Source organism: Miscanthus floridulus, chromosome 13 (genome assembly GCF_019320115.1).
Source record: "Miscanthus floridulus cultivar M001 chromosome 13, ASM1932011v1, whole genome shotgun sequence".
NCBI lineage: Eukaryota > Viridiplantae > Streptophyta > Magnoliopsida > Poales > Poaceae > Miscanthus > Miscanthus floridulus.
In genome coordinates, this window is record NC_089592.1 from 24,891,645 (window position 1) to 24,918,769 (window position 27,125).

The 27,125-nt window shown below is 45.5% G+C and overlaps 1 protein-coding gene across 4 annotated transcripts; it reads right to left on the reverse strand.

The window, feature by feature from the left end:
- Positions 1–7,528: 7,528 nt before the first annotated feature.
- Positions 7,529–24,258, reverse strand: LOC136499190 (5'-3' exoribonuclease 3-like). 4 transcript variants are annotated; one of them, XM_066494882.1, is made up of 23 exons: positions 23,819–24,258; positions 20,558–20,660; positions 20,284–20,360; positions 19,968–20,159; positions 19,693–19,812; positions 19,540–19,602; positions 19,069–19,215; positions 18,827–18,991; positions 18,549–18,626; positions 18,336–18,422; positions 15,945–16,208; positions 15,764–15,859; positions 10,628–10,723; positions 10,435–10,505; positions 10,201–10,329; positions 10,042–10,118; positions 9,904–9,944; positions 9,704–9,778; positions 9,443–9,600; positions 9,143–9,247; positions 8,988–9,063; positions 8,762–8,868; positions 7,529–8,690 (listed from the first exon to the last, which is right to left on the reverse strand). In XM_066494882.1, the coding sequence occupies exons 1-23, from the start codon at positions 24,020–24,022 to the stop codon at positions 8,051–8,053; spliced, it is 3,171 nt and encodes a 1,056-aa protein (XP_066350979.1). In that variant the 5' UTR covers positions 24,023–24,258; the 3' UTR covers positions 7,529–8,050. The 4 variants fall into 4 exon arrangements, with proteins under 4 accessions (XP_066350979.1, XP_066350982.1, XP_066350981.1 ...); XM_066494885.1 differs by lacking the exon at positions 23,819–24,258 and adding an exon at positions 20,781–21,148 and having other exon boundaries at positions 20,247–20,360; XM_066494884.1 differs by lacking the exon at positions 23,819–24,258 and adding an exon at positions 20,781–21,147.
- Between the last annotated feature and the right edge of the window lie 2,867 nt (positions 24,259–27,125).

The following is a 27,125-nucleotide window of genomic DNA, read 5'->3' on the forward strand; positions in this document are numbered from 1 at the left end:
GCTCCTCAAACACTTCCTCCGATAGGCCAGCGGGCCAAAGGAGGGAGACGACAAAGAGATGGCAGCCAAGAAAGGGGGCGCGGCGGGTAAGGACGGAGATGGCTTCCCTGAGCCCGAGGAGTGCATCATGATCTTCGGTGGATCCAACATAGTCTGGTCCAAGCGCCAGCACAAGGTCCGCTATAGAGAAGCATGCGCCACCGAGATGGTCGTCCCCTCCTTCCTCAGCTGGTCGGAATCCCCGATCACCTTTGATCAGAGGGACCATCCCTCCCACGTCGTGAGACTAGGACGCTACCCGCTCATCATCGACCCTATCATCCTCAAGAAGTGCCTCACCAAGGTGCTGATGGACGGAGGCAGTGGCCTCAACATCCTATACATCGACACTCTCGATGCCATGCGCATCCCCCGGTTGGAGCTCCGCCTGGCGGGCTCCCCCTTCCATGGGGTAATCCCGGGAGCACAGGCATACCCGCTCGGATAGATCGATCTTCCCGTCATGTTCGGTGGTCGGTCCAACTTCCGCTCGGAGGTCCTCACCTTCGAGGTGGTAGACTTTCCAGGGTCCTACCACGCCATCTTAGGGCGGCCATGCTATGCAAGTTTCATGGCAATCCCCAACTACACCTACCTCAAGCTAAAGATGCCAGGACCAAATGGTGTCATCACCATGAGTAGCACCTTCTCGCATGCCTTCACGTGCGACCATGAGAACTATGAGCTCGCAACCACGGTCGTCAACTCGTCCGAGCTCCTGTGGCTCGGGGAGTCATCAACCCCAGCAGTCTCGGACTACAACAAACCCTCCGTAGGTACCACGAAAGGAAGATCAGGGGAAGGGCCCTATACGGTGATCAAAGTAATCCGACCGGGCACCTATTGATTGAAGGACAACAATGACGACACTCTCTCCAAGCATCTTGGAACAGCTATGTCGCTTTTTCTTTCCCTAAGTTTCAATCTTACCATTATTTACTTAGCGAATGCTCCTATAAAAGCACCCTGACCCGAACACTTTTTGGCTCGGGGCGCTCGGGGGCTCCACTAGGGGGAACTACTACCCCTCTGTTTTGTTTACTGTCGTATGGAAAAATTCCTTCCTACCCAAACAAAAGGGGTGGTTCGTTCCTTTAAATTACCTTACGTAGCTTTGCTTTAAAAATTCTGACTAATCGCACCCCGCTCTTTCCTATGGTTACGAATAGCTGAGCCTCGCGGGCCACGCCCCGGGCTCATAAGGTCGCAGTCTACGGAACAAACGGGCAGGTACGAGAAAGAAAGAACTAAAAAACAAAATTATGCTAAGGGAAAACTAAGGAACGAAAGGGAACAAGCTTCCCCGAATGGAATGACTCCATCACAAAAAACAAAATACTATTATAAACCGTTAAGCACACAGAAACGTTTACACGGGGGCTCCCCCACAAACTTAAACTTTTTACGTTCACTAAACTGCTTATATCTTACAAGCTATGGAACCAACCAGGCGGCATCTGCTGTCGGTGCGACTGATGAGAGCACAGGCTGCTCACCCCCCGATGGCACGACGTTCGGCTCAACCAAAACCAAGGTGACATTCACCATCGACCCAGGCTCCGTGCTATCCGCAGGCTGAGAAACGTCCTTTCCCTTTTCTTTTTTCTATCGCATGATAAAACAACTTTGTCCCCAAATAGAAACACATTCCACTCCTCCGAATACCTTACGTAACTCTGTTCTTACTCCCAACCAAACACACCCCACCTTTTCCTATGAATACGAACAGCTAAGCCTCACGGGCCACGCCCCAGGCTCACAAGGTCACAGCCTATGGAACAAACAGGCAGGTACGAGAGGGAAAGTATAAAAACAAAAGTTATGCTAAGATAAACACAGTGAACGAATATCGTGGTTCTATCAACAAGGGCAGCACGGATGTATTCATTGATACAGAAAACTGTTCACACGGGGACTCACCCACAAACCTAACTATTACATCCTCCACTGCTACAAATACTACTGCTCAGTATCCACACCAAGACATAGGTAGGAAGCGAAGGGACACCCCGTGTAGGCCATGCCGACTCCATCACGAATAACGAGCATGGGTCCCGGTCAGACATTTCCGACTAAAGCTCTCTGAACCCCGTCACTCAGGTCATCAAGGTGAGCATGTGTTCATTAATACAAAAATTGTTCACACAAGGACTCACCCACGATTGATGAGCATAGGTCACAGTCAGACATTTCCGACTGGAGCTCTTCGAGCCCCGTCACTCTAGTCGTCAAGGTAAAACACTATCAAAGCCCCTCTATTTCAATATAAACCATTCATACATCCATACGTGCATTCCATTCCATACGCCCGTGCCTCCTGGATGATTCGGGCCCTAAACCGCCCGGGGGCTCGGGAACTAAGCATCGCACATGCAGCAAAATGCACCAGAACGCTCCGTGTTGCGTCACGAAGCGGCGATTGCCTCATTCGACATGAGCAACCAACAGGGCCAGGGGAGAAAACCATAGATGAGCACCGTGCGGCCCTAGCCTGGTCTGGCAGACCGGGTCATCTCAACCTTCTCGTTCGATCCTGAACCTCTCGCTAGGCCCACAGAATCTCCATCGAAGGGGAGGCCGTTAGGCCACCCGGGTCAGTCTCCGGAATGACCTAGGCATCTGTTGGGTTGCAGATAAAGGAGTAATGGAATGTCACAAGAGGGCTATGCCGACCCCATCACGAATGACGGATCCAGATTCCACTTGATCACACCCGTTAGCGAGCTCACCGAGCTAGTCTTCGAGCCCGAGTGATCAGGACAGGCAACGAAACTCAGCCCCTCCGGTTGTGAGGAACTAAGGATGGGGTAACACACAATACTCACATCGACCCCCATGAAGGCCTGATAGGGCTCGGGGGCTCAAGAAAAACACCAAGGATAGCGACCTCGAACTCGCCAGATCCACGACTATGACTCGCCCGGTCCCATGGTGCACACCGACGCCAGGATCCGCGATCACCGCCTCGTCCGATCTTTAACTAAACTAACAACATCTTCATAACGGCTTCACTTCTGACTGCGCTCCAAAGAAATCTTGGGACCGTGACTCCTAAACTCGCGTCGACAGAATCGGTGACATCCGGCTATGGCTCTTGGGACCGCGACTCCTAAACTCACGTCGATAGGATCTATGACATCCAGCTACGGCTCCTGGGACCACGACTCCAAAACTCACATAACGGCTTCACTTAGGATCCATGAACTTCGGCTCGTCCGATTCCTAAAACTAACTAAAAACTAACTCTCTCGATCCACGGCGCGCACCGACGCCTGGGTCCATTCACAAAACTCCGCCTCGCCCGATCCCACGACGCGCATCGATGCCAAAGATCAGTGAGCTCTGACACAACCAGACCAAGCTATCTCCACCCATGGCGCGCATCGACGCCGGGGTCCGTTCATGACTCCGACTCACCCGATCCCACATCGCGCATCGACACCTAAGATCAGTGAGTTCTGCTTTTTTACCCAATCCCCGCACCTCTCCGCCTCGGCTGCGCAACGACGCCGTGGTTAAACAAAGTTCCGTCTCAAACTAAAAAATACGCGCACGCTTCAAAAAACCCCCCAGACGATTCTGCCCGAACCGCCTGGGGGCTCGGGGGCTACACCCGCGGGTGCGCTCGCGCGCACCCGCTGAACAAAAACCTCCCCCGCTGGCAACACAGAAAAACCCCCCAGCCGGTTCTACCCGAACCGCCCGGGGGCTCGGGGGCTACACCCGCGGGTGCGCTCGCGCGCACCCACCGGCAAGACAAAAATCCCCCGAACGATTCCGCTCAAATCGCCCGGGGGCTCGGGGGCTCCTGTCGGGTTCATAAACATGGGGTCCCTCGAGGACCACCTTCCACGCCAGGGATCGGCCCAAGAAAATAGCATATAGTTCATGGGCCGGCCCAAGAGTCTAAAAACGACGGGCCAGAAGGACAGTCCGGTCGTCGACTGGAAGGTCTGCCCGAAAGAACAAGCGCCCGCTCATCAAACTTCTTCGGCCCACCTCTCCGACCGGAGCACTCGCTTCAGGCACCAGCCGCCTCTAGGCGGTCTCTCCAATCGGAAGGCCTGGCCCAAAACGCTGCTTCCTACTCCGACCCCGCAACTCCGACCGGGGACCTGTAGGAAGCTTGCTTACCACTCTTCTCCGACTGGCGCGGCCAGGGCCAACTGGGGCCGTCCGACCGGAGACGTCCGCTCGGAAGGGACCAGGGGCGAACGAAGAAGGCAGTGCACAAAGTCAAAACAACATAATCGGGACCATACCCTGTACGCCTACGGGAACAGTGCTCCACAACCGCCCTGACACAAACAGTATTGTAGGCGCCGACATTTGTGTCTACAGTATTGTAGGCGCCGTTGGCTCCTATACGGCAAAAAGCCCCCCACATGCCTCTAGGCATCGATAGTGGGCACCAGGATTCACCATACCTGGTACACAGGGTAGGGCTCCCCACATACCAATAGTATTTTTGCAGGTACCAGCATCCATCCTTCCTAAAGAAGCCAATGCAAACTTCCCATGTACACCTGACATTCTACAGTGATATCAATAGTATTGTGGGCGCCTACCATCATCGCTACCCTCGTCGGCGTGGGCAACAAGGCTTAGTAACATCCGTACTCTCTCCCTCTCACCTGTAAAGCCATCCCCTTCTTCTATAGAAGGGGATGCGCTCCCTCCAACAAAAGAGGTCGACTTCTTCAAGCTCAGACTCACTAGATCGATAGCTCACAACCCCTCAAGCACACGCTTGAACTTCTAGCTCATAGCGGAGTTCCGGTCGCCCTCGGCCCCTCCGGTCGGACCCGACCGAGCCTCTTGAACACCCCTTCTTTCTCCTTCTCGTTTGTAACCCCACTACAGACTTCGAGCACCTGGGCTCAGGAATAGAGTCACCGACCGACCCCGACTGGATGTAGGGCTCGTTGCCTGAACCAGTATAAATCTTGTGTCATTGAGTGCTAGGCCACATCCGATCACAACGTACAGCAAAACTACAAATATTTACTAGTTGGTCACTTTCTATACCGACACTAATAAACCACTAAAATCAAACAAGACCCACTAAATAAGGGTGTAATCTTATTCCACTAACTAATTTACCCTAGAACCTTCAAAACTTTGGTCTAATTTGCTTCATAAATGGCTCAAGCACCATAGAAGAGAGAGAAAAGCAAAACCCTAATTACTCACTAACCAACCATTAAAACTTCAAAAAAAATGTTTGAAATAGCATTTTCTTACCTTCTACAACCTCTCCACCAAAGAAAATGAGATCAAAACCTCCCCCTTGAAAGAGCAATTTTTGGGAGGTGCCCAAGGCCCCCCTTCCTTCCTCTCTCGGGCTACAGTAACTGGCCGGAGGAGGAAGAAGGGGGGCGTCGGGCCTTTGTACTGGCGCTTTGTAGGGGCGGTTGGTGATTGAGTCGTCCCTACAAATCGAACAATAGGGGCGGCTCGTATCACCAGCCGCCTCTACTGTTTGATTTGTAGGGCGGCTAGCCCAGTGGGTCCCGGACACGACCATTGTAGGGGCGGCTGCTGATGGAGCCGCCCCTACAAAAAAAAGGGTCTGTTACTACAAATCGATTGTGTAGTAGTGCTAGTAATGCTCTCATGTTGCCATTTTTAGACAGCAATCTTATGTTGGTTCATAATTCATTGAATCATGATCTATCAGTTTTCAGACAATCACCCATGATGCTATTAATAAAATTTCAGTGTCTTTCAACTGCCAACAGCATCTTCTGTTGCTGGTGGAGCTAGGATGCAACTTATGATGAATAAACGAAATAATAAGATCTGGTCCATTTGAATTGTGGACCACAATTATACCCTTATGTGTAGTTTACGTTTTGTGTAGATATTCATCTCATAAATGACAGTTTATGTTTATAAAATTTCATAAATTAGATATTTAGAGTACATTCAAACATTTTTTTCTTCATAAAACATCATTCAGTAATTCATACCATAACTTGGATCTTACTTCGTGGCTGACCAAAACATGCTTTATAAAATGTAAACAAAAGCTTCAGCTGGATTCCAACCGGTCAAACACTTCATAACATGTCATCCACTAAGTCGTGTGCTGTCAGAAGCAAAACTATGAGATGTTAAATACTCAGATTATTCATCTCCTCCTCCCCACCCCCCTTACCCAGAAGCCGGCTTGTTCGGCTTCTTTTTTCAGCCGGAACAGTGTTTTCCTCTCACAACAATTCAGCCAGAACAGTGTTTTCAGCCAGTTTCAGTCAAGTTTCAGCAAGTCGAACGGGGCTAATGAATCTGATTGTCACCTTTCAAAAATTAACTGATTATCAAACCCACATATCTATCAAAGCAACACATGGCTTATGGTTCTACTAAAACTCAATGACAAAAGGAGTAGAATGACATGTTTTGAATGGGCAAATGCACTTAAATTTCCTCAATGAAATAAAAAAAAATCTTCAAATATATAATTTGTATTCTACTGCTATTGTTGTCACTGATGTCCTATAATTCCCATTTACAGATTTTGATGTATCACCCTTTGGTATATTTCCCGAAAGTAGTGGTCAAGAAACAACCCAGTACCCAAACATACCAAAGCCACCCAAGAAGTCGAGAAGGAAGAAATCCAAGAATGACTCGCCGAGGGCATCCGCGAGATCCTCAAGGTCATCAAGATCAAGGTCCAAAAGCTCATTTTCATCTACCGCTGACAGTAAGGATATGCAACCGTAAATCTAGATTGTATAGGCCATTCTTACTTATGTTGCCCCGTCAGTAGTTGGCATACATAAGGGTTCTGACGTCTGAGAGAGAGAAAAAAAAAAGGTATCCGTTGATATTCAATTGAGTCGAGGCAAGACTTATTTCTTTTGATTGTTTATGTGAAGTGGTTGATTAGCTGTTGGGGTCCTTTTATCTTTCAAGTTCAGGGGAAATCAGTAGTAGAAATGTCTAATGCTTGATGAGCCAATATTATACTCTCCGACCTCCATGAAATGCCCAGCAACGGACAATTTAGACGATATTCTGGATTCTCAAACAAAATTGTGAAAGTTCTACTCACTGTGAAGGCAACTGCTGCAGTAGAGAAGATTATAGTGCCAAGTATTATTAGGAGGCACATACTACACGGTATATATTTGATTCCTTTGAGACTAAGACATACATGATATGATGCTCATACATATATGAAAGTAAAATTCCAAAAAAGTAGTTAAACACAAATCATTGGGATGGCTATTCACCAGTACAACAATGGTAGTTACGTGACGAACTACTGGAGCTAATTGACTTACTCCATGTAAACAATTGAACTAGTTGCGATTCCAAATGCAGTCAGGCACCATGCATCCTCCTGTGTTTACATTTCGGCATATAATATTTGTCAAGCCTACTATGCTAAATAGTGCATGTTTACAGCTGTTAACCAAATAAAAAGTTCAATAACTCCAGCAGTCATACGATTTATAGATAATAACACATAATTTTCCAAGCCATGAGATAGAAATCACGCTTTATTACTACCATCTTAAGAAACAAATACATATCCATCAACTGTATAAATTTATGTTACATACACCACAGTTCAAAATTTTTTGATATCCTATCTAACCAACCCCCATGGTACTTGCTCCGAATAAAAACCATGAATGAAAGAACAGCATATGCCACCAATTGCTGATGGTCTGGCAACAAAGCTAGTATACAACAACATTTGCTCCTTGGAGTCCTTAATAAGTCGACCTAGAAGCTTGTGACAGGTCACTGGCTATGGTGACGTCATTCATGATACTTGAGAAGTATAACTACAGGAACAGGACTGTATAACTACAGGAACAGGACTATAACAGTAAGGGGTTGTTTCTACTAAGGCATTGCTTGGTGATTACTACAAGAATACGACCAAAACAGTAAGGGGTTGTTTGGATGAAGGCATTGCTTAGTGATTTGTCAAGGATTTGGATCCACTATATTTCCCCTTTATATAAAGCCCTATGGGTTTAAGGGTTTAGTATCAGCCATGACCTGAGGACCTCTTGTTAGAACTTCTATCTAAGGAGCCATAATGGTTTTGTGACTGGTGTGAGTTAGGTCTTGTGGGGGGTGTCCCACCTCCATAAGGTCGCTGCTGCCACTGTTGAGCTCCATATGGTGCAGGCTGGTATCCCCCAGAATAACCACCAGCATATGCAGGTGGGGGTTGCCCATACAGCCCAGGACCTGCTGATGGGGCAGCAGACTGTGAGTTGCCACGATTTTGATGGTATCCAGGTGGTTGAACTCTTCCACTAGAATGATGGTGGTTCTCTCTTGCATATGGGTTATACTGTTGCCTTCCACGGTTATCTCGTTCATACCAAGAAGGTCCCGACCTTTCAGGGTGATAATGACCATATGCTGCTTGACCATTGGCCATGTTATCACCAGGAACATGCCAGCCAGGACGACCAGCAGGCTGTTCCATTCTCGGAGGCACTCCATGGTTACCCACGTGATGCATTCCATTTGGATAGTTCATACCACTCATTATTGTCTGATATGGCATAGATGGGGAATTATGTTGCCCACCACCCCGAACATTCAAGCTGTTTACAACAAGTCGATGGGCAGCTTCCCCGAGTTGGCGGCCAGATAGAGCTCCTGATGGGTTTTGCCTGAAACCAACTCATAATATGTATAAATTTTCAATGCGGCTGCAAGACAAGGGAAAGAACTGGAGTAGTACCTGTTGCTGTTATCATAAGGCCTCCGGTGATTGTTATCATGAGGCCTCCTACCACTGTCTTCATGCCACAGCACTGGTGGAGGTTTCAGATCACCGGCTTCTACACTCTGCAGATTTGATCAAACACAAAGCTTCAATTACTGGGATATCAAACATATTTTGGTCTATTAAGGGGCACCCCCTAATATGTTGATATAACTAAGCCATTTTATTCTACAATGTTTACCTTCTTGGGTATGATAACACCAGCTGGTGGACGGGCGATGTGCTTGTGGGGATCCGGAAGCTTGTAGATTGAGCATCTGGTTAAGTGAAATGTAATGACCGTTAACTAGGTTGCCACTAAATCATAACCATACGGGCAAAAGAAATTGAGCTTACATCACTTGATTATCCATGATGTCCTCAAGCCCATCAACAGGAGATCTGAAGACAGGAGGGGATGGGTCCCCACCGCAGAGTGCAATGTAACCATTCATTCCTCCACTAAATAAAAAAACAAGAGCAGCAATGTTAGAGAAACCCAACCATAAACACCTCAGCAGGCTAATATATTAGTCAGATTTATTCCCTCACCCCACCCCCCAAATCCACCCCGCGCGAAAAGAAGCAGGCAGATTTGTTTATGTGCTGTGTACTCATGGCCATTTGATCAAAAATCTTGAAAAGCTTATAGCTAACCTAGCTGAAGGATCAAGTTTTTCTTTGATTCCACCACGGTCTTTGTCTGGCAGATGACCGAATTTACTGTTGAGAGAGTAGATATAAGGAGAAAGTGAATGGGAGCCATTCACAAAAAGCATACTGCACATAGTACTGTTTCTCCTTGCTTCTTCAGGCTACACAAAAAATAAGGAAAGAGAAGCAGACCTTAAGATTTTTTTTTTCTATACCATATTGCTTACAAGCATATTTGCACAAGAAGCTGTCTCATTTCCATACCGTCAAAGTATGCTCAACTTTTTTAATCTCAGCCAGCAACCGGTCTTCTTCTATAAAGGGCAGTTTTGCTATCCCCTGCGAAGTATGCACTGCTCTTAGTGATGGCCGGTATACAAATATACAATAAGTAAATATGTTCTCCTAGGACATTTAATTAGAAAGGGCCCATGTATGACATATAATTATGCTCTGTTAAGTACCTGCCAAGAAAATCTTTTCCCATTCATATCTACTTCAAAATCTGCACGGTAAATAGGAGAAGAGAGATTAGAAAATATCTTTAGCTCGAGAGAATCTGATAATACAGCTCATTTCTTATGTTCACAACATCAGCATACCAGTTGGATAAAAATCAATTATTGGTGAATTTGGATCAGTCATCAGTTGCCGATACTTTAGAGGAAGTGCATGAGCACTGAAAATAAAATGTAGCAACCAATAAGAAAAAAAAACAGTGATCAATGAAGACCAAAGAGATGCAATCTTAGCATATTCACCTTGCAGCAGGGAAAACCCCCATTAGCTGATCAAATGGCTTGAATGGTGACCCAAGTTCAAAAGTTATATTGAGATGACTCAAACTCCTTAAATCCGAAGCAAAAGGAGCATAATGATAAGGATAAAACCTACAAGCAGTGAGACAAATTTAGACGTCTTCGTAAAATCTACAACTGCATTACAGATAACCATTTCACTAGACATAACTGTATCAACTAGAGCAAGCAAATTACCATTGCCATGAGCAGACCCCTTCATAGTAGTAGTGCATCACCCAACACAATCCTTCAGTATACTTGAGAGCCTAAAGATGGAAGGAACACATCAAATATAAGATATGCAAAAATGGGAGAATTTACATATCTAATTACAATCAAATGAAACCTTCTATCCACAAATGTGTATTGCTTCCCATAATATACTTACAACATCCCTACGTATTTCTTCCATCCGTTCAGATGTCCTTGCCCCAAACTCCTCTTCATAGTACCTATCCCTCCATCCTGGTTCTCCAAGCTTTACCTGAATATTTAATATATTATGCGTCATTTTAAGCCTTTGAAATGCACGGATACAAGAGGCCAGACCACAACAAGCAGAAATTATGTTCTATGTTTAAAGACTTCAACCACACAGACACTCAAGGTTAAACCACAGCAAGTATAGAAAGTAACCAAATATGTGTTTCAGTTTTTCACCTATATGTTCCAAATATAGAAAAGCAAGTGTTATGGGCAGTGGCAGGGCTGACTGGGCCTATTGAGCTTGTTAGGCAGTATGGCAAGCCAGATCTCTCGGGGTTAAGAGTTACTACCTCCGTTCCATTTTATCTGGCGCACACGTATATCAAGATTCAAACTTTAAAAACTTTGACCAATAATTAGGCTAATAATTTTTAACTATTATAATACAAATTTTATATGATTAGATTTGTAAGGAATTATACTATCCAATGATTATAAGTTTATACGCATAAATAATATAATATAAAGCAAATGAATGGTCAAAGTGTGATCTAGGAGACCATATCATTCTAACTTGCGCCAGATAAAATGGAACGGAGGGAGCAGTTATTAGAGATAAAATTAGAGGTCTCTTGCTTAGGGGTTAAGGAAGCCTCCCTACATAAAGAGGGGAGATGCATAACAAGCCACGAAAAAAATAGCGCGCTATTTCGGCGCTATAGCGCCGCTATAGCGGCCCAGAGGACTTGGCGCGACGATATTACTCATATTCGCGCTATGCGCGCTATTGCCGCTATATCGCGCTATAGCGCCGCTAAACTGCTTTAGCGCCATAGCGCCGCTAAATGGCCGCTATTGCTGTTTCTCTGGCTGACCCAAAAAAAACGCGGCCCGGTCAGATATAGCCCACTAAGGGCCCGATTCAGGGAAACATACACGAGCCAAAAGTGCTGGAACCCTAGTCCATCGTCAGTTCCTCACCCTGGCCACTCGACCCGACCTCCTGGGCGACGGCGGCCGCTGGGCGACCGCGCCCTCCACCCGAACTCTCGACCTCCACCCTCCGCGTCCGGCATCCGCCCTCCCACTCCGGCCGCCCTCCCACTCCGCCCTCCCACGCTGGGAGACGGCCGCAGCCTGGGCGACAGCGGGAGCCAGGGCCACGGCGGCAGGCTGGGCGACGGCGGCAGGCTGGGCGCACTCCTTCAAGTGTCAACAATGACTGAGCCAAGCGAAATCAATCGAAGTCTTGATGGTAGTGCGCCAACAATAGGTAATTTCTTCTCCCCTGTTCTTCTCCCCTGTTCTTTGGTGATGGAGATGCATATGCTAGATGCTTACCTTTGGTTGTGTCATCAGTCATCACTGTGTTATGGAGATGTGTTTGATACTTTGATTTACTACTTGATTAGTTCATTTAGGAACATGGCATGTTCTATTGCCCTCCATGATTGTATCTCTCTGAATAGTCTAATTAGGAGAGCTCAGGTTTTTTATATATGAATATGATGTTGAAAAATGAAAACTAAAATGAAATTTGTTACTGTACTTACTGGCAGATGATTACTGAGTACTTCTGGAATGCATGATTCTACTTCTAAGATTTGAATTTTTCTACCATACATTTTGCTACTGTATGTTTGTCATTCCCACAGAGTAACTGAACTTTGGAAAAGTATGGCTATCAGTTTATTACTTTATTTACTGATTGAAATGTGGTGTCCACTTATTAATTATCAGTTATCATCACAATGAGACAATGAGCAAGCACTTATTAATTCTGTTCTGTCCACTTTGTAGGCTTATCTAGCACTGCATCCACAGGCAACCAATCAAATGAAGCATCTGACCCAGCTTGGAAGCACTGCACAATGCCAGATGTGAACAAGAAAGGTTCTCTCAAGTGCAACTACTGTGACAACACTTATCATGGTGGAATAACTAGAATCAAGTACCACCTTGGTAAAGTTCCTAAATGTGGTGTTGCAAAGTGTACTAAAGTTCCATCTGATGTGCAAAAAGAAATGGTTAAGTTGCTATCAAAGAAGATGGATAACAAGCAAAGGAAGAGTAAGGAGAAAGAAGATGATAGAGCTGAAGTTGATTTGAGCCATTCTGAAGGAGAGGAACAGAGTGATGAAGAACTCAATTCAGTTATTGTGTTGAAGAAGGTGAGTGGCAAAGGTGCTTCTTCAGGTCCTATTGATAAGTTCTGTAAACTGACACCAGAAGAAATAGTGGCTGCAAGGAAGGGCAAATCTGTTGTTGCTGATAAGGTTCAATCCAAGCTGTCAACTGAAAAAAGGGAAGAGAAGAGGGACAGAGCATGTGAGTACATCTGTCAGTTTTTTTATGAAGCTAGTATCCCACACAACGCTGTTACACTACCTAGCTTTGATCTTATGCTTGAGGCTATTGGAGACTTTGGCAGAAACTTGAGAGGGCCAACTCCATATGAGATGAGTGGGAAATTCTTACAAAAAAGGAAGAGGAAAGTGCAGGATTTATTGAAGTCTCACCAAGAGTCTTGGGAGCTAAATGGATGCTCAGTTATGACAGATGCTTGGACAGACAAGAGAGGTAGAGGTGTGATGAATTTGGTAGTTCATAGTGCGTATGGAGTTTGTTTTCTTGATTCAGTGGATTGCTCAGCTGTGAAGAAAGATGGCAGATACATTTTTGAACTGGTTGCTAAATGTATTGAGGAAATAGGGGTGCAAAATGTAGTTCAAGTTGTGACTGACAATGCAAGACCAAATGAGGCAGCAGCAAGTTTGTTGAAAGCAAAGCACCCCTCTATTTTCTGGAATGGTTGTGCTGCCCATACCATTGATCTAATGCTGGAAGACATAGGAAAGATGCCAAGAGTGGCAGCAACAATTAGCAAAGCAAAGTGCTTGACTGTTTTTCTGTATGGCCATACTAGAGTTTTGAACCTGATGAGGAAGTATCTTTCTAGAGATTTGGTGAGGTGTGGTGTCACAAGGTTTGCTACAGCTTATCTGAACTTGAAGAGCTTGCTAGAAAACAAGAAGCAATTGCAGAGGCTTTTTAGGGAAGATGACCTCAGTGAACTAGGCTACCTAAAGAGTGTCAAAGGGAAGAAAGCAAACAAGATTGTGAGGTCTGAAACTTTCTGGAAAGGAGTTGAGACTGCTGTTAATTACTTTGAGCCATTAGCTACTGTGTTGAGGAGAATGGACAGTGATGTGCCAGCAATGGGGTTCTTGTATGGGTATCTACTAGAGCCTAAGAATGAGATCTCTAAGAGGTTTAACAATGACAGTAAAAAGTTTGAGGAAGTTTTTCACTTCATTGACAAAAGGTGGGACAGTAAGCTGAAGACACCTTTACATAGGGCTGGTTACTACTTGAACCCTTTCTATTATTATCAAAACAAGAAGGATATAGAGGAGAATGAATCATTTAGAGATGGTGTAATAACTTGCATTACAAAGCTTGTTCCAAATGAAGACACTCAGGACAAGATTATAGAAGAGCTTCAAAAGTTTCAGGATGCTGAAGGATCCTTTGGCAAAGACATTGCTAAAAGGCAGTGCAAAAATATTCATTTTGATCCAGGTATGAAAAATTATCCTCTGGCAAATAAATTTCTTATATACTGTTTTCTCTTGGCAAATAATTTACATTGTCCTCTGTTTTCCACTTTTTTGTAATTTAGCTAAGTGGTGGCTGAATCATGGAAGTAGTGCACCAAACCTCAGAAAGTTAGCTGCTAGAATTCTAAGTTTGACATGCAGTTCATCAGCTTGTGAGAGATGCTGGAGTTCATTTGAACAAGTATGAATCTGACATTCTGACTTACTGATTCCTATGTTCATTTGTGCAATTATTCAATCCTGTTTTGTTATTGAATTTTCAAATAATGCCATCAAACCTATGCAGGTCCACACAAAGAGACGCAACAGGCTGCTTCATGACAGAATGAGGGATCTTGTGTTTGTCAAGTTCAACTCAAAACTGAGGCAAAAGAAGGACAACAAGGACAGAGATCCCCTTGAGAAACCTGTTCGTGATGCTTTAGAAGATGAAGACAATGAGTGGATCACTGGCATTGAGCCAACAGAAGTAGATCTAGAGCAGGAAGGAGAAATTGGAGCATCATCACAGGGAGTTGCAGCTGCACCTCAAGGACAAGAAAAAAGAAAGGGAGGTAACCAGACCAGGAAGAGGAAGAGGTTCATCCCTACTACTGATGAGGATGATGAGTTATCTGGTTCATCTTCTGATGGAGAAAATGACATTGATATGGCATCTGATTCTAGTTTTGCTTCTGAGGCTGAATGATGTGGATGTGCCGATGTGGCGATGTGATGTGGTTATGCTTATGCACTTATGGTCTTATGCTTTAGCCTTTATGGCTGTTTGCCTGTTTGACTATTTATCAGGACTTAATAGTTATGCCTGTTTGAACCTTATGGATGTTTGATGTGGTTTAAGCACTTATGCTTAAGCCGTTATGGCTGTTTGAACCTTATGGATGTGGTTTTGCTGTTTATGGCTTTATATGCCTTTTTGGACTGTATGAAACTATGAATATGTTGCCTGTTTGCTCTTATAAAGTTATGATTGTCATATGATTATCAGTTTAGAAGATGCTTATGAGTTTATCATATGTTGCCTGGCTGTATATAAATAGCGCGCTATAGCGTCGCTATAGCGCCGCTATAGTGTGCTCAGCCATCTGACGCTACTGTGTTTGGCTGCCGCTATAGCGGGGCTATAGCGCCGCTATAGCGTGCGCTATAGCGCCGATAGCGTCCGGGACAGGCTCCCGCTAAATTCTATAGCCCGCGATTTTTTTCTTTGATAACAAGGCAAGCAAGAATCAATCTATTATCTAGTCCCTTCTACTATCCTTGCCCTTGTGCCGCTGCCACCTATCAGCAGCGAGGTCATGCTGCTTCGGTTCAGGGCCATCCAGAACTATAGGTTCATAATAACATAAAGACTCAAATGTTAATAAATTATAAGTTACAGCAATATTTTGCAAACTGACATATTACACAATGTGAAAGAGGCAGTTTCAGTAATAAACAATATAAAATGTAATGAGATATGTTTGGTGCATACATACCTTGTCCTCCTCTGGATTTTCAGAATTGAAGACATCTGATTTCTCACGAAGAGCATCCTTAAGCATAGACTTCAATTCTTCTTTGTTTTCAAGCTCCTAAATTACCACAGGAAAATCAGATAAAATAAAAGAAAAAAATGAAAAGGCTTCTTCCAAAACAAAGCCAAATGAAATGAACTACCTGTGCTTCAAGATCTTTTTCAGCCTCAACAATAGCAGCGGCAATGCTGGAACCTGATGATGATAATCTTGGAGCTTTCCGAGCTTGGCTGTTCCTTTCTCTATGAGATCCATTCTGTTCATATGGTGAAGGTACTGCCCCAGATGCAAGGCGAGACCCTCGGAAATTTGCAACAGGTACAATAAGATCATCTCTGACATGGGGATCCAGATCATCCCCACGCTTTGCTTGGGCCTTTTCCCGCTTTAGTCTTTCTGATTGACGCTGTGAACAACATAAAGTAACTTTTTAACAATTGACCTGTGCATATATAATAATAATAATACAACAACAAAGCCTGTGCATATATAATAATAGGGAAAATTATCTGGCGGACATCCAAAGTGATGGTCGTTTGCTGGCGGACACCCCGTTTTGAGCAGTTTGCCAGAAGACACTCTGGTTCGGTGAAATTAGGCCACAGGACACCGCGGACCGGTTGCAGCCGGTTGAGGAGAGAGAAAATTTCGTTTTGGACATCCGGTGCCCCTGAGCCACAGTTGGGTCCGCCCCTCTCCCTCTCACTGACATGAGGGCCCCACCTGTCATCTTCTTCCTCCTCTTCTCCTCTTCTTCCATTGGTTGAGCTCCCCTCCCCACTTGTCGTGCTAGCGCCGTCCCCTCTTCCCTCACTGTGCCAGGACCACCATGGCCGAGCTCCCATCGCCCGTGCCATCACGGCCCGCTGCCGGTGCGCCCTGCGGACCCACGTGCCACCACAGCCTGTTGCCGCCTGCGCCCTCCACATGCCCCGCAGCCGCCGCAACCTACGGCCCCACGCACAGCCGAAGCGTGCTTGCGCCTTGGTCGCTGCCGTGCGCGCACAGCCCTGCCCGCACGCCCCGGCTCGGGTCCTCCATGGCTGCCGACTCTCGCGGCGGGGCCGCCGCGGGCCGACTTTGGCGTGGTCACGACTACCAAGCTGTGCGCCCGGGCCTACCTTCAGCGCCGCGTCTCCATTACTGCGTGCGCTGCTGCTGCTCACAGGCCAGGCACCGGCGAGCTCCAAGCTCGCGGCCATGGCGGGGCTTGGCCTGAGTACGGCGACGACCTGCGGGCGTGCGAGCGAGCACGCGACCTGCCGCTGCGGACGCGAGCGACCTGCAAACCGGCGGGGACAGCTGCGGACCTACGCACGACCTGCGGTCGGACGCGGGCGGCTACAGACCGAGGCCGCCGGCGGAGCGCGGGGGAGCGGGGCAGGAGGCAGACCTAGGAGTCCACGGAGACCCCACATGGGAGGCTCGCCTGAGACCCCACAGGCACCGCCACCAAGGGCCCCGCGCGGAGGCAGCGCAGCGCGCGCTCGAGGGCGCCTCGATGGATCTCCGGCGTGTGGTGCGCGCTGGAGAAGCTCGTGAACGCCGCCGCGCTCACCACCCGTGTGCACGATGGCGTGGAGCACGCCCGCGGCCACCTGCGCTGTGCCGAGCTCTTGGGGTTCCTGGACGAGGCCAGCAACGGTGGCGACGACGGCGACAGCAACACCGCGCCGTGGGAGCAGAGCCCGTGCTTCTGCACGTGGATGCTGGCGTTGGGGTACAGCGGCGCCATCCCCTCCGTTGGGTCCAACCAGACCAGGTTGGGGGCGGACCCAAGTGTGGCTCAGGGGCACCGGATGTCCAAAACAAAATTTTCTCTCTCCTCAACCATGTTTTTCTCTCTCCTCAACCGGCTGAAACCAGGCCGCGGTGTCCTGTGGCATAATTTCAACGAATCATAGTGTCTTCTAGCAAACTGCTCAAAACAGGGTGTCCGCCAGCAAACAACCATCACTTTGGATGTCCGCTAGACAATTGTCCCATAATAATAATAAGCTTCCAAATATTATTTTTTAAATGTTTGTTTAAAAATCTTAAAACAATTCAAATAGCTTATTCGAGTGCTATATGGCACTTATGGATGTGATAAAATAGTATATACTTCCATTCCATGGATAACATATTATTAGAATCACGAGCATGGGTAAATGCTGGATCACAGACGTTGAACAGACAGTTTTTCTTTCATTCTGTAACACTTCATTGCACGAAGTATGATGCAAACCAATACAGAGAGGGTGGGGAGGGGGGGCGGGAGGTTGAACCCATTAAAACCACAACCCTGTGTACCACTACTTACTAGGCCACAATAAAACCCAAATACAGATAGGGATTTGATCCTACTGCAAATGGACATGTTCTGTTTTTATTGAAAGAAGAATTTAGCTGCCACTCACTAACATGAGAACATAGCAGAAAATTGATCAAGTTAAAAATACCAAGAAAATTTACGAACCCTTGTACTATTATTTCCAGGTATAATCCAATAACTTGTAATGCAAGAAATAAAATTTAGTTTAGCCTTGCACACCTGATGCAAACGAGCCCTTTTCTGAAATATTTTATCCTCATAAGAGCCAACTGCTTGAATGAAGTGTTCGACTCTATTCAGATCCGGCTAAAATAACAAAGAAATAAACAAGTTACTGCAGAAGTACATATGGTTATCAGAAGTAGTTTTGTAAAAAAAAAATTTAAAAAAAAACATTAAGGGACAACTCCAAAATAATTAAACTTCTATTACCGTGCAAGAATCTGTTAAATAGCCACCCATTGAAGGAAATTCTTTCTTGTACACAGCCATTAACAGATTGATAGCTCCCTGCAGATACACCAGGCAAATCAGTAAATGTGACAAAAGTATAAGAGAGTGCTAGGAGTGGGAAATCATATTTATTTAAATTTGAAATAAGAAACTAAAGATCATGACTGCTAGCAAGCACTAACACTGATACTTAATAGATACTAGCTGCAAAGGTAGATATTTTAATATAGCATTAGGTAATAAACCAGAAAACTAACCTCCCTGATCTCTAATGTTGGCATATGTGGAAGAAAATCATTGCCAACGAAAAAGCACATGAAGATGAAATCATCAACAATGCGTTCAAAATCAATCTGGAAAGGCGGATTTGGCATTCTGAACTCATATTCTAAGTACTCCCGAAGGGTCCAGATATTCAAGAACTGCAAGGGCACAGAGTCAAGAAGCAATACAAAACAAAAATTAAGGCCCTCAGTACAGGTTGAAACAGCACCATTACCTGGTATGGTTTCTTTGGAACAATAGCTTCACCTTTCTCATCATATTCCCCAGCTTTTCTTTTTGCCTTTCCTTCACAATTAGCGGCTAGATGTCCCACCTGACCACATAAGAAGCACTTGTCCTGCTGTCCAGGTGTAAAAACAACCTGCAAACATAAAATGCATAATCTTTAACTCAAGATTTTACAAGAAATTGTTAAAAATAAAGTGAACAAGAGAGCTGTGTATCATCATATTAAGAAGAAAAAGTGTAAGAAACCCTTACAAATACACATCCACACCCACTCACACTAATGTTACAAACTGTACAAGATTGCCTGAACAAAAACAAACTCAACCTAGGAGGCTAGAAGGCGAAACTAATGGTTTGCTTAACAAATTTAAAAAGTAACAGAGACAGCTGAAATTAGATGACCAATTTTTTTTAATGAAGAAAAGCATTAATTTCAAATTCGCTAAGGAAGGCTTACCTCTCTCAATATAGAAAAGTGTACTTCATGAGTTGCTAAAGCTAACATTATGAGGTCTGCATCCTGCATGTGTAAACATGCAAGCCTATGCATTAGCAGAACTGAAGAAATAAAGTCCAACTGAAAGTATAGAACTTCGTTTGAAAAACGTACCAGGCCATACAAGCAATGGCGGGTGTTTGGATTAAATCCGGGGAGATTCCGTTGACCACGAATATACGACATTATTTTATGTTCCCCTTCACCAGGAACATTGGCATCAGATAGAATAACCTTCAAAATGATTTGGTCAGAACATACCGATTTCTTCATTATTAACTTTTTCCAGTGTGTAGATTTTTTAACTAGAATAAAATATGATGCAACATACTAATAAAAAAACAGGAGATCCAAAAATTGAAGTCTAAATTGCAACAGATAGCACTTACTTTGATTCTTTTCCATCCAGGATCATAATTCAGTCTTTGATGGATGTAGTACTGTAAAGCAACTGAAAGAACAGCCATAAACTCGGTTCCTGGAGTAATAACATTAGAATCACAAGTCTGTGATTGCTGTTTTGCAGGAAGCCTTCTTCCTTCCCTCTCAAACTCTTCACGCAACCGTTCTTCCTCTGCAGCCTGGAGATAGAACAATACTGAGCAATGAACTACAAATGGTTGATACTGTTTCAAAACCAATATTGAAATGACAGCGTATGATCATACACTGAACAGAGGATGATAATTCCAATAGAATACTGACCGCATCAGCTGCATCTTTTGCAGCTCTGAATCGTCTAGAACGTTGTTGGTTCATTTTAGCACGTGGAGCCACACCATCTGTAAACCACTGTATAATCAGCATATATGCAGTGGCACAAGCTCTAACAACACCTTAAAAGAGTAACTATCATATGTGTTCCTAATCGTTACTAATATACTGACCATACGAACTCTAATTTCTAGAACACTAGAATTGATGGATGATAAAGTAGTAAGAACTGTGTAATCTGCATAAAGGTTCAAGGAGAACATACCAATAGCCATGTACATAAGCTTCCTAGGGCGAACCATGATGAAGAGTCTATCGATGTAATCGAACATGCACTGGAAAACCTCAGCAAATGTTGTTGGGGAGGGCTGTAGAAGAAAATACCAGACAGAATTACAGTCAATACAGGTAACAGAAAAAATACAAAGGTTTCAATAGAAGAAAAGTAAAATGCTTCCTCTAAAAGCACGGACAGAACAACAGCATACAGAGTAATAGCTGACACAGCCTTCCAGAGTCCTGTCAAATGCAGGTGCTTAAAGCAACGATCCTAGGGAAAAGAAAACGTAGGGGTTTTGGTCCACATAGGACAGAGGAGTAACTTCATCATTGCATCAAATCCAGTGAGGTGCTATATGTGATCTTAGCCTGTTAAGGTTGTTAACTTATCTAAGCCCCAACCAAAATAGATTCTTGTGCCGAGATCTTGAGGCCCTGGATGAATGCTTAATGATGTTGCACATTAAGCATCTTATTAAGCAGTAGTTGCATCATACTAAAAACTATAATGAAAATAGCCACAGATCCTGGTAGGTAAGTGGTAAATACGCAGTCCACACCATTTGGAGTGAGAAAATTGCTATTATAGGACGCGAAACAATGGGCTTCACTATTATAGGACTTCAATCGTCGACTTCGTTAAAATGACCCTTGAAACGTTGGCTTCTTATTCTAGATGACATTTGACATATTTTTTCCCTTTATTAATCAAAATACATGTATTTTAGCCTTCTTGTGACCCTTCTACCCTTCTGCTTTTATATCGTAGATTGATCGTACCAATTCATCAACCGATGTTCCTCCTTTCCCGACGCCGCCCTAAGCACCGACGCCGCCGTTCCTTTTTTCCCCTCCTCCCAACGCCGCCTAGGAAGCCACAGTAGGCCGAGGACCTGCAGCACACGCAGCAGCAGCCCGTCAGCCCCGTCGCCGATCAGGCCGTGGTCGCGATGGCGGGGGACAGGCCGGTCGACCAGAGCGACGCGGCGGCCATCCAGGTCTGTTTCTGTCTTTTTTTGCTGTGTTTCGAGAGAGATCGATTAGTCCAATGTTGCTGACCTAGCTAGCTAGCACTCGCCTCTGGGACGTCCAGCACTTGCCTGACACGTCTAGCACGAGATCGATTAGTCCAATGTTGCTGTCAGATTCTAGCTAGCACTCGCCTGGGACGTCCAGCACTTGCCTGACACGTCTAGCACGAGATCGATTAGTCCAATGTTGCTGACCTAGCTAGCTAGCACTCGCCTGACAAGTCCAGCACTCGCCTGACACGTCTAGCACTCGAGTCTAATTCCAATCTGTGTAAGCCCTTGTTTAGTTCGCGAAAAGTTTTCCCAAAAAGTGCTACAGTACCCATCACATCGAATCTTGCGATACGTGCATGGAGCATTAAATGTAGACGAAAAAAAACTAATTGCACAGTTTGGTTGAAAATTGCGAGACGAACGTTTGGAGCCTAATTAGTCCATGATTGAACACTAATTGCCAAATAAAAACGAAAGTGCTACAGTAGCCAAATTTCCAGCTTTCCACCAACTAAACACGGGCTAAATATATATAATTCTAACGTGTCGGCTTCTGCTTGGTTCCTGACTTTGCTTTTTATTATAAGGTGATGATAGCATAGTAAAATTAGTTGGTGGAGTCTCCAAGAACACTTATTGACTATTTGTTTACGAAGTGTAAATCATTTAGCTTGGTTCCTGACTTTGCTTTTCATTTGCTTTTTCTTTTCCTGATGGGATAGTCTGCTGACCGGCGGATGTGGGAAGTACCTGGTTCGTCCTGTGTCTGGCACTGGTTTAAGTGAGAAGTGACTTTAGGGATTGTTTGTCATTTTCCTTTTCCATGGTGGGGATTTTTCAGCGCAAGTCTAGTCAAGTGGAAACAGATTTAGTTGATACGATTACATGTTCTGCAGAATTCAGGTAGTCATACCAGATGGGTGATATGTATTGGACTGGGGAAACAGATTTTTCAGCGCAAGTTGTCTGATCTTTTATTAAAGTATCAGTTGATTTTACTGACCACTTAGATTAGCTTCGAGATATTCATTTTTAGAAAATTGCTCAAATTTACAGACTGAGCGCTCCCAGTTGGGCCTTGTGTAAACCTACTACTACTATGTCGATCTGAGTTTCGTTGTCGCTGGCGGCTGGTCCATTTCATGCAAGCAAATAATTGAGATCTGAATAGCTGATGGCCCTAGTCTTAGCTCTTAATTACAGTAGACAAATTATAATTTTTCCTATAGCAAATGCACAATTAGCACTAATGCTAATGTAATGGCCCTAGTCTTATAGCCTAATCTTGGATCCGTCCCTGCACAGTGGCATGAGTTAATGGGCAGTATTTCAAATGAGAATTTAAAATGCGGGCACCCATTTCTTGGTAGTAGTGTGTAGAATGTGGTTCTTTTGTCGCCCTCATGAAACATGTGAGGTTCTTGTTGCGATGCACGGCCTTGCTAGATGCCTATTGGATTCTGTGAGGACAGACGAGGACAGATCGTTCTTGCTGCTCAAATCTACTCCGTATTTTCATGCCCAGGCGGTGGCGGCGGCAAGCCTGCCAGCCAGGCAGGTCAGGCGGCGGCGGCGGCAGCAGGCAGCCCACGCACCTGCCTGCCCACTCTTACGTGAATATGACGACTGAAGGGCAATACGGTCATCCCACGATAAAATACATGTATCTGAAATGAGAAAAGTGATTAAAAGGACCAAATGTCATGTAAAACAAAGTGCCAACGTTTCAAATGTCGTTTTAGCGAAGTCGACGATTGAAATCCTATAATAGCGAAGCCCTTTGTTCAGCGTCCTATAATAGCAATTTTCTCATTTGGAGCACGTCAATAGACAAAATAATACTGAGAATATTGAAAACCACATGATTAACTTGAAGAACTGAAGAGCGGTTCTGTACAGACGTGTACACGAGCTGGAAAGGGGAGCAATTTTGCAGTCCCATTTCTGTAGTAATCGGCATACCAGTAGAGCACAAGCTCAAGGTCACCAAATTCTCTCAAACAAAACCTCTAATCTTCCCGTCAGCAGCTCACAGCCCTCACAAGCCGACAAGCCAAGCACAAATCCAAAAGCATTTACCGCAAAGGCGTCGAATTGCACCATCAGAACCCAGAGACAAGCTGCCAGCTCCTACGCTACGACGCATCTGGAGGTGGAGGGCAGAGAGGATGAACTGAGGACGGCATGCAGCGCAGCCTGATAATTATTCAGTGATTACGTACCCTATCCTCCGGGTGGAAGCAGGGGTGTATGATGCCGTTCATGTCGAGGTAGAGGTTGTCGAACTCGAGGCCGTTGGGGTTGGGCTTGGAGGTGTCGACGGGGACCCGGACGCCCTCGATCTCGACGGGCTCCTCCTCCACCACGTCCACCACCACCATCGGGTACTTCTCCGCCAGCCACCGGTAGAACGCCGGCACGCCCATCTCCTCCGACTCCGCCGGAACCCTAACCCTAGAAGCGGTGGTCGCGGGCGCGGATGCGGATGCGGATGCGGGCAGAAGAGGCACGCGACACCTTTAGCTGGCGGGCGCCAAGCGGGGGCGGGAGCGCGCACGGGGCGGCGGAGCGAGAGGACCGGGGGGAATATGCGCTTTTGCGGCGCGGCACAAATATCTCGCTCAGGCTCAGGAGGGGAGAGCCGGTGTGGATTGCGACGTTGACGAGATGAGAACGGGGTCGGTCCGTGGGCCAAAGAATGAGTATGTGCTGGGCAGGGCTGTTATATTACGGACTGATTCTGGATGCGGCTAAAACTGGTTTCCCCAGGAGTTGAGAGGCCCGGATGAGCCTAGCCTTTCTTATACAGGCCCTTCTCTCTTCTCGATATGGGGCCGTCCGTTTTGTTTTCTTTGTGTATTAGAATTTTCTATTTACTACTAGTTCGTTTGACTTTCTTATTCAAAAAATTATGCAAAATATCACTTTTTTTTGTTTTGGTTTGCTTCATTAACAAAAGTTCTTCAAGAATGACTTGAATTTGACTATGTTTGCATAATTTTTTTGAATAAAACAAGTGGTCAAACTTTGGGTTAAAAAAGTCAAACGAACTATAATTTAGAACGGAGAGAGTAGTAAATATGTCCGAATATGTATTAGAATTGGTCACTTTATCATCTCTGGACATGAGTTATTTTAACTTGTACGTGCCTTTTAAAAGAGAATGGAAGGAGTATGTTTCATTTAGTGTATTTGTTACTGTATGACATGGTTAGGTTAGCGCGGCAATGATCCATTTAATAGGGACACTATTAAATTTATCCCCGTCGTCCATCCTCCCTATGATATCTCTACCGTCCATATCGTTGATACATAGAATCGTCCGGTCCTTTCCGCACTCCCCTCAGCCCCTGTCGGCAGCGGTTCCTTCCAAGAAACCCACACGGTGAAGTACTTAGTTCTCCCTACCCAGTATTTCCCCTTCAATGAATCTGACTGCTAGTGGAAGTTTCTTCGCAGTGGAGGAACTAGGATTTTACCACATGGTATGCCTAAAAAAGAATTCTTATACGATTCGGTAAACCATTTATAATTCGGTAAAACCATATTCTAATTCGGTAAAACCACATACATGAAAGAACATGATAAGCCTTAAATTCAAAGAATAAGCTAGAAACGATGATAAATCTCGATATAAATTGTTCAAATGAAATACAAATAGTTCGAAATATAGCCATAGAAGAGACTTACAATATTACTTATTTATCCACCGCTTTCTTGATGACATGAATGTCTCGTATACTACCTTCTTTGATGGATTGATGCTAAATTGCTAATTAGGTCTGTTGAACGAACTCACGAATACGAACTGAAACTGAAATAACAAGAAACAATCATGAATAAATAAATAAAAATATGACTATAAGATACGAGTACACAAAAACTTTTTTTTACAAGATCAATACCTGCAGTCTAGTCAGTCCTGCAACTAAGTGCTGCGCTGGCCCCGGCGACCGACGCAATCCCGGCTCGGCGTGCGGCGTCCCGCGTCCTGCCGTCCTGGCCCATGTGGCCGCGCCGCGCCTAAGGATGCGTTTGGTTGGAAGAATAGAGCGGAGTTTTTTTTTTGTCGGAGGGATGAGTTGAGTCAGATAACAGATGTCTTAACCCCGTTAAGTATGGAGCCCACATGTCATTCAAACATGGCTTCTTCTCCTTCCTCTGGTCTCTCACGCAAGCTGTGGCCGTTTCCCATCCGTGCGACCGCGTTGCCATCGCGCCCAGGCACGTTGGCTCCGCCGCCGGGCGGCCATCCCGCCACCGCCGGCTACCCGCCCGCCCTGGCGCGAGCCCCGGCCGCCCTAGCCGCGCGCCCCAGGCCCTGACTCCGAACGCCCAGCTTGGCCGCGACTCCAGCTGCCCCAGGCCGCGTGCCCTCCGGCGGCGACTCTAGATGCCCAGCTCGGCCGCGACTCCGGCTCCCCCAGGCCGCTTGCCCTCCGGCGGCTCCGCCCCAAGCAGCGCTCCCGTTGGCCCCTCTTCCATGGCCGCGAGGAAGACGGCGTGAGCGCCGTTCGACTGGGACGAGCGCGTTCGGAAGTTTCTCGGGAGCGAGCTCGTCCTGGAATCTGAAGGAATATTCTTGTCTGGGAGCCCCTCCATTCCACGGTTCCTCAACCAAACAGCGTCAAGGATGGAGCCGCTCCATTCCATTCTCCCACATCCCACCAACCAAACACACCCTAAGGCCGAAGCTCCGCCGAAGTGCCGATCAATGCCCGACGCGGCGAAGCGATCCGCCCGACGTGCCGTCGTCACCGAACTGCCGAAGCTCCGCCGTGGCTGGCCGGCGGCCGCTGGCATAGAGACGAAGAGTCGAAGACGAGTAGACGACGACAGACGACTCGACTTATCCCGTTCTCCGCGTGCAGTTACTCTCAGGACCGGGCGCAGTAACTCGGCGTCCGCGGTATGCGCGCGTGCGGGAGCGCAGAAGCCGAACAGATCGAGCCACGTTGCTTTATCTCTCTTTTTATTTAACACTAGCAAATATATCCGTGCATTAAGCTATCAAATATTAATAGAAAATGAGAATAAAAATGCTAAGAAAGTAAGCTATAATATTCATGAAAAATGTGGACAACAATGCTATATATCTATTTATATATTATACTTCTATGAAACTTAATAAAATTATAAATTATTTTATGATGATCATACATTGACAATATTTGAGAATCTACAAAAATCTATATTTTTTATTTAAGTCGATAAGAAGTTAGTTGTTGATATGTCAAATATTGGTCTGTCCAATGGTCATTAGGACGAGATAGATCTCTCTATTATACACGTTGCAACACTCATCGTGGATTGCACTTGTGCATATAGAGATGCATTTATTTAGACTGGACTGGATAATAAATTACCTAATTTTTATTTTACACTTTAATTAATCGGGCCCTCGATTGGACATGTTATAATCGAGGACCATGTTCTAATAAGAAAAGTCATGTTCTTAATCAAAATTGTATCGCAATTTGGAGGTGAAAATCTTTATTATATAGAAATGGGTCAAGAGTTCAACGGTCT